At 36.6% G+C, this 12,801-nt stretch overlaps 1 protein-coding gene across 3 annotated transcripts in view; it reads left to right on the top strand.

Moving 5' to 3' along the window:
- LIX1 (limb and CNS expressed 1) overlaps positions 1 to 12,801 on the top strand; it is a 62,460-nt gene that overhangs the window by 23,052 nt on the left and 26,607 nt on the right. For 2 of the 3 annotated variants that reach the window (XM_019816992.2, NM_001048162.1), the window contains 1 exon segment: positions 5,745 to 5,908. In XM_019816992.2, coding sequence (XP_019672551.1) covers positions 5,745 to 5,908 — 164 coding nt within the window. 3 annotated transcript variants of the gene reach the window in all.

The following is a 12,801-nucleotide window of genomic DNA, read 5'->3' as shown; positions in this document are numbered from 1 at the left end:
CAGGATACCTGTTCACATCCTGGCTGCTCATTCATTATGACAGTTCCAAGCTGGGAACATGTCATATAACCTGAATGAAAAAATACAAATATTGGCCTTTGCTTTATTTGACTTTGTCAAGAACGTGTCAAAAAAAAAAAAAAAATGCCCCCTGGGAAAACATAGGTGAGGTAATTCTTGTGGAGAGCCTCACATTGCCAACAGCCTCACAAATGCAGCACATCTTTTTTGCTTTGATGATATTCAAATACTCAACTAATATTAATTATGCTCATACTATGTTCCAGACTCAGCGGAAAGAAAAAATGATGTAATTCTTCCTCTAAAGAGCACTGTCTTCAGTAGAGGTAGGCACACATGAAAACAACCTAAACTCTGCCATAATTAGAGAGTGTCTCAGAATGAACAAAGAGCATAGATTATAAACTCAGACAGCACTAGGTTAAAAATCCCAAGTCTAAGACTTAGTAGCTGTTTGATTGTACCTTGAGCATCTTTAATGTCTAATCTACAAGTTGTGGATGATAATACCCAGTTGTAGGGGATGTTATAAAGATTAAAAGAGACACGGTACCTGGGTAGCTCAGTCGGTTAAGCGTCTGACTTTGGCTCAGGTCATGATCTCACAGTCCGTGAGTTTGGGCCCCACGTCAAGCTCTGTGCTGACAGCTCAGAGTCTGGAGCCTGCTTCGGATTCTGTGTCTCTGTCTCTCTCTGCCCCTCCCCTGCTCATGCTCTGTCTCTCTCTGTCTCAAAAATAAATAAAAACATTAAAAAAAATAAAGAGTAAATGAGAAAATGCATAGTGCCTGGCTTATAATAGGTACACATGGATATCAGAATAGCAACTTCTTCCTATAACAGGACTTCTCAAACTTTAATGTGCATCAGATTGCCTGAGAATCTTGTTAAAAATGCAGATTCTGGGGGCACCTGTGTGGCTCAGTAGGTTAAGCGTCCGACTTCAGCTCAGGTTGTGATCTCGTGGTCCGTGAGTTCAAGCCCCGCGACGGGTTCTGTGCTGACAGCTCAGAGCCTGGAGCCTGTTTCAGATTCTGTGTTTCCCTCTCTCTGACCCTCCCCCGTTCATGCTCTGTCTCTCTCTGTCTCAAAAATAAATAAAGGTTAAAAAATTTTTTTTTTTTAAATGCAGATTCTGGTTCGCTAGGCCTGGGGTCGGGCCTATGATCCTGCATTTCTAACCAGTCCCCAAGTGATATCCATGCTGCTTCTCAGAGAATTGAAGTTTTTGAAACAAGGATTTTGTGATTATTTTGGCTTTGTTTTTATTTTTAAGTAGTTGATGCTGAAAGTGAATCTTAAAAGATAACTAGACCATGCAAGAAGTCAACAGCCACTGGGGAAAAGGGCATTCTAAGAAGAGGAATGGAAGTAAGAGGCTTGCCATTAACATAAAATTCAAGGAAGTGTAAGGGGCCTGGAAGGTGTCTTGAGGAGAGAGGAGGGAGGTGGCTTGTATGGAACAAGAGAGTATCAAGACATGGAGTCTTCTATGCCTTGCCAAGGAGTTATTTATCTTATAGGTAATGAGGGACTCAGAGAGGGATTTTAAGAAGATGTGAATGAGAGGCGCCTGGGTGGCTCAGTTGGTTAAGCATCCAACTTCGGCCCAGGTCATAATCTTGTGGTTTGTGAGTTCAAGCCCCGAGTTAGACTCTGTGCTGACAGCTCAGAGCCTGGAGCCTGCTTCAGATTCTATGTCTCCCTGTCTCTCTGCCCCTCCCCGCTCACACTCTGTCTCTCTCTCTCTCTCTCAAATAAAAAATAAACGTTAAAAAAAAATGTTAATGATTTCATGAACTGTGAGATTTCGAAGATTACCCTGGAAACAATTGGAGGATGGGTTGGATAGGAGAATAATGGAAGTCAGGAGGATATTATGGTATACTGGATGAGATATGAACCAATGCAGCAATGGCAGTACAGATTGAGAGGAAGTGGAGATTATGCAAGACATTAGGATATGGAATTGGTAAAACTTGGGCATTTATTAGAACGGAAAGAGGACATGAAATTTAAGGTTCCTGCCAGGTTTTTGATTTAGGTGACTGAGTAGGTCATAATATTACTTTCTAAATACTTCAGGAGGAAGAGAAGAGTTTTTGGGAAAGAAAATTAGTTGAGTTTGGAAAATGTTGAATTTGTGTGACATCTAATAAGCAAGTATCTATTAACAAAGTTGGAGCTATAGGAGAATGGTGTGGGAACCGTTGGCTTATATTATGGTAGATGCAGTCATGGAGCTAGGTTCTGTCATTTAAGGAAAATGGTAGAAAGCAAGAAAAGACAAGATTTTTATTCAGATCAACATGAGGGGTAACGGAGGAAGAGAAACCCAAAAAAGAAACTGAGAGCAAATGGTTAAAAATAGAAAAGCAGAATCAGGATGAATACTGTCAGAAAAGACTAGAGATATGAACATTTCTAGAAGAAACTGACCAGCTCTGTCAAATACAGTTAGAGGTCAAATACATAAGAACTGAAAATTAAGATTTGTTGATATTTGCTAGAGCAGTTTCAGCGGAATAAAGTGCAGAAGAATAAAGTCAGATTGTGGAGGGTTAAAAATGAATGGAAGATAAAGAATCAGAGATAGTAATATAAGATATTCTTTCTAGTAGCTTAGCCACAACAGGAAAATATTAATAACTAATAGCCAAAAATAGTCCCAAGGTTGAGTGTTTCATTTAATTGACTGATTGATTGATTCATTATCTTGAGCATGCCTATGGCTGCTGAGAAGTTGTGAATAAAGAGGAAACCTTTAAAAATAGGAGGTGAAGAGAATTACTACCAGAACAATGCCATTTGAGACTGGAAGAAATAATGTGGATCTGGGCACTTGAGCAGATGGGTCACTAGATGTGGGGATGGATATCACATGCTTGGTAGCCCAATTTTTTTTCTGTAATAAGGGAGACAGGATCATTAGCTGAGCATCAAAGGGCAATTGTGGCTAGGGACTAAATTGTGTAGTGAGGCCTATCCTCAAACTTGGGTGGTTTTCTTCAGCAGAACTTAAGCCTCTGCTTGCATTTCCTTTGACATTGCCCATAAACCTTGTTGTTACTACTTCAAAAAAAAATAAAGGATCATATGTTTCATAAATAGAGTATCCTCTGCTATACTGATTCTTTGGAATTTCAAATAGCAAGCTGGCCTTCTTCCCTTTGCACTCCATTCATCAGGTTTTCCAGTCGACAAGAGGAGATAGAGATAGAAAGATGGATTGTGTGTGTGCATGTACATATGTTGTACTCTTTAGAGGTGATGACATACACAGAACTATCAAAGAAGTCTTCCAAGGTTGCAGAATGAAAAATTTGAAAACTGCTACTCGTGTTCATATAGAAATCTACTTATTACATACCTTTGAACTCTTTAATCCACATAGCTTTGCATGCCAAAATTCTTGTGTTCATTTTACCTAGACTATCATGAGTCTTCATCTTCCAACTTCAGTTCTCAGCTTAAATTCATCCAACAATGAACTGACTTAAAATAGCAGTCTATTGTGCCTTGTGGACTGTCAGAGCAACAGTTTACTGGCTTTTGTTTTAGGCTTCAGTCTTTAAGACATCCTGCTGAATTCTGGTGGTCACATGCAAGTAAAAATGCAAACCAGAAAGCTCAAAAATCCTTGCTTTCTTAGAGCTGGGAGGCCAGGGAAGATGAGTAGCAAAAATACAGTTTAGGATATAAAAGTTCTATTTAGAAGTACATCAACTGGTAGAAAATATTATTCAAATATTTTTGAATAAATGAAAAACTCTGTAATGACCAATCTCACCTTGACCACTTCAACATGTACTTTTTAGTTAATTCACCTACACCCTCTGATAGTCTTATGTTTTCCTTTTTGTTTTTCAAAACACTTCTTAAATACTAACCATTACAGTTTTAAAATATACACAGGCATCTGATTCCTTAGGCATCTTGAGAATTTGCCTGAACTGCACACTATGAAACTGATCCACGACCTAGGAATGAGGTAAAGGCGCCACGTGCTCTAGTAAACAACTTAGAAGGTGGTTGTGCATTGTTTTTGCCTCCAGGTTAAACTCTGTGACTTTCCTGACTCCCTGAAAACTATTGAAGCCCAACATTTTGAAGCACAGTTAGGAATGTATTTAGGAGAATGCAAAGGACATAGGTGCAATATTATGCAAAGACTGTTTGGAAGAACAAAAACTATTTAATCCAGAACTTGAGGAAACCTGAGAGTTGTCTGTATTAGTATACTTTCATATACAAGTGAAAGACACCAATACAAAATGATTTAAGGAAAAAGCAGATTCATTGACTCAGAGGCTCAAAGTATTTCTTTGGAACTTAGTCTTTCTTTCTCCATCTCTTGGTTTTACGCTTCTCTGTGTTGGCTTTCTTCTCAGCCACGTTTCTCCCTTGCTTGGGCAGTGCCACACTTACCTCCTATCCTCCTAGCAACCTAGTGAAAAAAGGGAGAATCTGGTCTTCCAACATTTCCAACAGAAGTCCTGCACTCATTGGTTCTAAATGACTTGGCTTTGGTCAAATCTCTATCCCTCAACCCTGAAGAAGACATGGTTGAAGGAAAGATGATTGTTTAAAGAAAACCTTTATGCTATTCCCACAAAGAGGGGAAGCAAATGCCAGGCAGGCAAAAACAACAGATGTCCTATATTGCCTTCATGCATGTGGTGGACTTTCATGTGGATAAGGGGATAAACTTCTGTGAGGCCCCAGAAATGAGAAATAGACCACTTGCAGGAACCTTACAGGAAAGCAGATTTCAGCTTACTCCCAAAAAGGATCTTTTCACAGAACCATTAAGAGTTGAAACGGGCTGCCTCAAGGTGTGCCAAGTGCCAGCTCCTTCCCTATGTTAAGGCGCAAGCCAGATAGGCAGCTGTCAATAGTGTTGTGTAAGACATTCCTACATTAGGCAGAACTTTGCCTGCATGACCTGTAAGGTCTCTTTTGATGCTACAATTCTATTATCCTTGTTAATTTCCACAATTCAATTTGCAGTACAGGATAAACAAACCAACCAAATTTGATCTGAAACTTCTGCAGGCTATCACAGGTCATTTAATCTAAAACACATGGCTATAGCCATTACTATGTTTTCTGAAGTCATCTAACAGACGTAGTCCTTAACAAGGTCTCCATGTTATTAGTTTCACTTATGGCTTTTTCCAGCCTCCTGCTTATTACACAATTGCCTTTCATTCTCCTTTAGATTGGGATGGAGAGGAGCATGAAAGAGTTTTCTTCTTTCTGCCTTTCTCCTCTTAAATCTTATACTAGGTGGGTCCCAATTAAAATCACATTGTTTATATCTTTACCTCCAAATTTGGCTTTCACTTTGTAAGTGTAAGAATCTATGAGAAATGGGAGCAGGGGCCAAGGATAACCATAGCTCTAAACAAAGTTTATTGAAACAAATTTTCAAAGAAGAAAGAGTGACGTTTTTAATTTGATATTAAAAATTAATTTATAAAGTAAATTTTATATACTGCAACATTATTAGAATTAGGGTACCAAACCACTTGAGCCATACTCATAAAGAGATAAACACATTTGCATTAAATAGGAAAGCACTCCCTCCCACTCCCACAGTACATACTGTTCTGCCTAAATTGGAAATGACATGTTACACAATCCAGCATGCAAATAAAATTTTGTTTTTGCCAGAGTACATCCTTCCTTAATAACTGATTGTGTTTTTTTGTGTTTTTCAGTGAATGTTGTGTCAATGTTACAGGAATTTTGGGAAAGCAAGCAGCAGCAGAGGGCTGCATTCCCAAGTGAAGGCGTGGTGGTCTATGAGTCACTGCCATCTCCAGGACCGCCCTTTGTGAGTTATGTGACCCTCCCAGGGGGAAGCTGTTTTGGCAACTTTCAGGTAAGAAACAACCATAAATTGGTCAGGAAAAGTTAATTGGGTTAAGAGAGTAAGTCGTTTTATAAAATGGTAACATTATAAGCTTTCTTGGTCGTAGTGAAAAATAAGTTGTGTCACATTCCATTATATATACAGGTTGGTCAGGTCTTCCAATTTTTTTAAATGTAAGTGTTTTAAATTAAGTGATGTTTCTTTGTGGAAAATTAATTTTATAGCATTTTATTTGCTGATAGCTGCTGCCTTTCCCCTCAGAATATTTTAGAATAAACCATACAGAACAAGGAAACTCTTGTAAAGTCCTTCCATCAGGGGCCTTCCATCAATTTTGTAATCAAATGCTAATCAATCTACTACACACCAAAGCACGAACCAACAGCAAAGGTTGAGACTCACAGGTCTGAGTTCAGGCACTTGTACTAAGCCCAACTTCTGCCTCTGAATAACTGTATATCCTTGGGAAGCTGATTTTAACTTCTTGATTTCACTGATTTTGAAATGGGTAATAATATCCGTGGTGTTAGTTGGGAGTCATATCAGATATATATGCAATATACTTATATGCACATACTAGGTATTCTAAGTATTTTTTGGTAATTATTATAAAGGCTCTTTTAGTTGGTTAAATCTTTATTTTGTTTATGATTAACGTAAATGATGATGCATTTCTAGTTGTATATCAATTCACACAAAAACATTGCCTATATTAACCATCAACTTATGATTGTCCAGTGTATATGACAAATATTCATTGACTAGGAAATATCAAGCATTGGGCCAAGTGATGAGGATATAGTCCATACCTTGAAGAAATAAGTGTGCAAAAAAATTATAGTAATCAAATAGTTATAGATGAGGGTCAATGAAAGCATAAAGAAGAAACTTCTCAGTTTACCAATCACCTTTCTAAGTACTCCTTTAATGCAGTAACTTTCTCTCTCAATTTTCCATAACTGGCAAAAATGCTTTAATTATAGTTTATGAACTATATGCTCAACAAGCATTCAAGTTTCCCTCTTAGGTTTGACAACTAGGAACCCCAGAGGCAAATTTACAGTGTACCTCTTTACAGTGTGAGTCTACAAAACTTAATGTCACGTAATTAAGGACTAACATTATACTTGATATTATTTATATTTCTACCTTTACTCTCCCTTTGAACCTAGTGTGCCTTACTCATTTATTTTATCCTGCTACTGTGTATCTATTACTTGTTATTTCAAACCTTTATGGAGTGAGTCTAATAAATAGACCCAAACCATGAGGGTGTCTTTGCCAGTCAATACAGGGACATGACATTCTTAGCATACAGAACAGTATGTGGAAAGGCCTGGAGGAAGAGAAAACCACAAGCGCTTTCAGACTTTGGGAAGCCTATGTGTGTCTGTGGCAGGGAAATGGTAGGAGATGATGGAATAGGCACTCATATCAAACCATACATTTTCTTCATACTTTGCGAAGGAGAACAGGTTCTATTCTGTATACAATCAGAACCCCTGAAGGATTCTGAGCAGGAGACTGATACATTCAAATGTGTTTCAGAAGGATTATTCTGACAGTAGCATGACAGTAATTTTCAGGAAATGTTTTCAAAACTTCTGGCCCAGCCCACTACGGAGGTCTTGCTTTCTCCTACCCTGAACATTGATCAACAGTGGACCTCTATTTGACCTCTGACTAATGACAGTGAGTTGCCTAATGAAGATGATTTGAAGGCAGGTCTAGAAGCCTCAAAACAGAGTTTAACATAACCACAGATACTTAGACAAGGATGAGGGAGAGGGGAAGGGGAAGAAAGGCCACAACTGAGAAAGGGATTCCCAAATCATGTGAACCTGCAGGCCCATCATTGAGCATTCTAAGGTGAAGTCTGCCTACTCATACAGAGCTTCCATCAGACTTCTCATTCAGAGGAGACCTTCTAGGCAGAACTTGCTCTGTGGCAGAACTACTCAGCCACAGAACAAGGTCTTGCCAGCCACCTAAATGAATCTCTTTGTCCATGAATGTAAATGGTCTAAAGACCACCAAACATCTGAGGAAAACTAAAAACAGAAGAGAAAGGCCAAGTCAAACAAACATAAGAATATAAAGAATTCAAGCAACAGATGACATAAGAGAGGATTCCAGTGAGAATCCTCAGAAAATTATGGAAAGATATTTATCCTTGAAATAGCTATGAAACAAGGCAGGGAACAAGAAATTTAAAAATATGGTTGCCAAATTAGAATAATAAAAATAAATAAATAAAAGAGGAGTAAATAGATGAGTGGACATAGGTCACAGCCAAATTAGTAAAGGATGACAAAGTAAAAATTTTATTAGTAAAGTAAATGTTCTACAACATAGAGCAAAAAGACAAAGAGATGGGAAAAAAATTAATACAGGAGATATGGGGATAAATCCTGGAGGCAAACGTTAACCTCATAAGGGTTTTAGAAAGAGACAAAGGAAATAGTGGTGAATAAATATATAACAGAAACAATTTTCTTTGAGTTAAAGAAGTCACAAATTTTCATATAGAAATGAAAATTTATTTTACATTTCTATAATGTAAAATTTCTATAATATGGAAATGGCCTACCATATTCCAAACAGGATCATGATTAAAGAATCACAGAGTTCCGTGGGACTTAGAGAAAATATTCTGCTTAACAGATGGATCAAGAGCCTTTTTTTTTTGATACTAGATTTGTAATTGATCTCACTGGTTTGGGTTTTAGTTTTTGGTTTTATTTTAATGTAGATTGAATTTCTATGTAAGATATGTTTGGAGGAACTGATGTCATAGGGCAAAAAATGGCAAACCTGGTCAACAAAACTGAACTATTCTTTTGAAAAGATTAATAAAAAACATTTTTGGCATTTCTGAGTAAGAAACAATACAAAGCATATACTACACTAAGCATGATAAAAGGAATGCAATCATAGGAGTATAATATAAGAATACTACATAAACAATTATATTGAAAAACATGAAAACTTAGATGATATTAAAAAAACTTAGATGATATTGACTACATTTTGGGAAGTCTCTGTATTATCTTTGAAACTCTTCTATAAGTCTACAATTATTTCAAAATTAAAATTTAAAAAAGGTTTTCAGTGGCTCCCTATTACCTTCTTATTAAAGTTTAAATTCCTTAAACTGGACCCAACTTTCCCTTTCAACTTTATCTCCCTGAATTCCTCTTCTGACACTCAATGCTTCAGCCTAACTGTTCTTCATTTATATCTTGACCTCTTCTAGCTACTACTTATATGCATATACTTATATGCATATGCACAGTCTATAATAAAATGTAAATGCCTCAGAGATAGGCTCTGTATCCTATCCCTATGACTCCAAGCACTGTGCTTTGCATATAGTAATGCCTAATAAATTTTGTTGAAGGAATAGCTAAATGAATGAATAAAAAATCTCAAAAATCACTGAAGTTTAGGGGCGCCTCACTGGCTCAGTAGGTTAAGCATTTAACTTTTGATTTAGGCTCAAGTCATGATCTCACACTTTGTGAGTTCAACCCACACATTGGGCTCTACACTGACAGTGTGGAGCCTGCTTGGGATTCTCTCTCTCTCTCTCTCTCTCTCTCTCTCTCTCTCTCTTTTTCTGCCTCTCCCCTTCTCACACTCTTGTCTCAAAAATAAATAAATAAACTTAAAGAAATCACTGAAGTTTATATTTGTCCATTATTGTATACGATCACTCTTCATTGATATATAAAATAGTATATATATTATTATATGCAATACAATATATCAAATAAGGTATTTTACCTAACTATAAGATGGTAGGCTGGCAAGGAAAAGTCAGAAACATTAAAATCAGATAATATTATTATGTTCATATCTGTGGCTTAATTTAAAAATATTATTGTAAAAAACTATCTAAGTCTCTCTGACTTTAATTTATGCGTAATAACTTTCCTTCCACCCTATACCCATGCCCATGAATAAGCAAGATTTGGCCATCCTCTCACCCAAGTGTTCATTATGTCTGTCCTTATGTAATAAGTGCATTCATTATAATCTATCTAGAATATAATGTATATGACAGATCAGTGCATGGGTCTAGAGTACATGAGTTTAAGAAACTCAAATTTTCTTGTTTTTGTTTTTTGCTTTCACTACACTGAGAATTATGAATTTCCCAATCATCTCATAAATTTCTACTTAAAATGATAGGGCTTCCCCTAGATAGTACATTCAACATCCTCCTTGTGGTCTTTAAAAAATAGGAGACAAAATGAGAAAAATGAACTCTTCAATAGGGAAGCCTCTTGGTGATTTCTCTAATCATTTCAGAGTCTCCTTTACCTTATGTTTAAATCATTATATTTTAAGGTTCTCAGGAGGATTGTTAACATCGTTGCTTTAAAAGATGCAGAATTTCCTGAATCAAATGTTTTGAAAATGTGTTTGGGTGATTGGCTGACAAATCTGGTCCCTTAACCCATTTGGCCTTCCAAAATATGATTTGAGAAAGGAAAACCAGGAAATAGAAAAAAGAAAGAAAATTTCTCCTAAAGCAATGTCCTTACCCTTTTCTTTGTCAGTTCAGAAACCATCTTAAATGTTATTTTCACCATATAACATTTCATCATGTTTTTGCCAGCAGTTGGCCAGTAAGAGCCTACATGCTCATTCCTGCAATGCTTTTCACATAATCAAATGTCACCCTTGTGCACTGCAAATCATTTCATGATGGATTATTAATGCCAAGACCATGTGCTGAGACATGGAGAAACCATTATGCCAGCAGTAGCCTTCTTACTGAGCCATGGACGTCACCTCCAATGGTGCCAAGTAATTGAAAATACTTGAAGTGGAGTATGGGACTGGATTGAAGGATTAATCCTTCTGGTTTCATGAAAGCTGTAAGAGATTATGCCCATTCATTCTTTAGAAAAATGGTATTCAGACTTAGCTTTAGTTTTCTGATTAATCAAAGGAAAGCAGTCAAAAGGCTCTGATGGACACAAACCACTGGTTTTATGCAAAGAAACCTCCCACTGAAGTAAATGGGAGGCTTGTGTCCAAAAAGACTAATTAAAGAACTTTCAGTTAGTCTTGACACCACAAGCCACAAAAAAACAAAGAGCCGGAGGGAAAGACAGCAGCCATAATCTTGTTTAAACTATGCCTTCCTAAATTACTATGTATTAGAAAAAGAGAAGTGAAAATATGATTCATTTTTGAATTTCAAAACAATGAATAAATGACCTATTGATATTAAATTATTTTTCTTTTAGAAAGTTATATTGAAACACATTAGTTCTTATTGTGTCTTTTATAACAGAAACCATCCTCTAATATTACAGGCATTAGGTAGGAATTCATGCATTTTGGACATATTTTCTTTATGCCATTTTCGTCTAGGCAGTTAATCCTTCCCTAGCCACATATCATGACCATGAAAACTTGCAGTAATTTCCATTTTTTTACAATAAGAGCAACACAGAGGCCATCAGATCAACGTCTGGCTCCCCTTTTGATGAACTCAGAAGGAAAGCCACTCACTGCTTCAGCAGCTGTTTCTGTTTTCAAATGCAAAAGGAGAACTTATTTGAGTATTTTATCTTATTTTCTATTTTGATTAAAAGGTTTGATTCAAATTTTGTTTTCCGGCCAGTGACGTGGCCTTCCAGGTAGCCTGCTAGAGTGATTTGGATTAATGAAACTTCATTCTTATTTGGAATAAAAACCAAAAATTCCTTTGAGTGTAGTACTAGACCATGCGATTATTTATGTGCGTAAGTTGGGATTGAATAAAAAATGTGTCCCCTGGCTAAAACACTCATGTGATAGCTCGATTTATTTGAAGTACAGGACACTAAGCCATTTGGGTATCATATCTTTTTTCACATAAACATTTTGCTGTTGTTAAAATTCTTCACAGAAAATAAATATAGGTGTTAAACATGGTTCGGGTATTTAGGCTGTTTTGTGTATTGCCAACCACCCCACAGAACTGAGACATTTCATATTTCCAGAGGCAAGCCATTGATTGATTTTTTTTCAACAAATATTTGGTATTGCATAACACGGCTGCACAGTTGAGAGATGTGAGAGGAACACACAGAGCAGATGAGCTCCTAGCAAAGCTCTGTCTCTAAAAGGCTTTTCATTTTTATGCCTCTTAATTTTCACACCAAAACTTTTTTGCCTGTGAAGATACCTAGAAAAACTACTTTTCCAAGATATATATGGCCTAAAAGAAGGAGAGGACTGTGTGATTTTATTGTGTTTTAGTTACTTATGGTAGTAAGTATACTTCCCCTGTATTATCAGATATAAAACACATGTTTTACACTTTCATGCATTGAATGATTCTTCTCAAAGTCCACGGAATTAAAAGTATATTTAAATCACAACAAACTAAGTTTATAAAAGTAAGTTTTTACCAGGAGACATGGACTAATAGAAAATATGATTAATTCATAGACTTGGTGAAATGGAATCATAATGTTTTTTTCACTGTTTATTAAATAAGGCCTAGCCTTAACATTCTGTGTCCCAAATAGAGATTTAGTTCCTGCCAGAAAATTGAGACTCTTACCCTACACTAAAGCTGTTTTAATGCAAAGTATTTCTATTTGAAATCATCCATGACCTCTCTTCTCTGTCTCCAGACTTGTACACCTTGACCCAAATGCACAACACACCGTGCAATGTAACGTAACTTCTAAAGGAGGCATTTCCTGGTAGAAATCTCCACAGGAAAGCATCCTGTGTTGCAACTAATGAGACCCAAAGATAGGAAGGCTAGTTATAGCCCCTTCCCATTTGAAAGTCATATGTCAAGACTTCAATGACTTGCCCATGAAACTGGGAGTGCATATTGTTTTTTATTTATTTATTTATTTTTTAATTTTTTTTCAACTTTTTGTTTT

The sequence above is a fragment of the Felis catus genome, chromosome A1 (genome assembly GCF_018350175.1).
Source record: "Felis catus isolate Fca126 chromosome A1, F.catus_Fca126_mat1.0, whole genome shotgun sequence".
Taxonomy (NCBI): domain Eukaryota; kingdom Metazoa; phylum Chordata; class Mammalia; order Carnivora; family Felidae; genus Felis; species Felis catus.
Note: the sequence above shows the minus strand (reverse complement) of the source record. Positions and strands in the feature narration are given on the sequence as shown.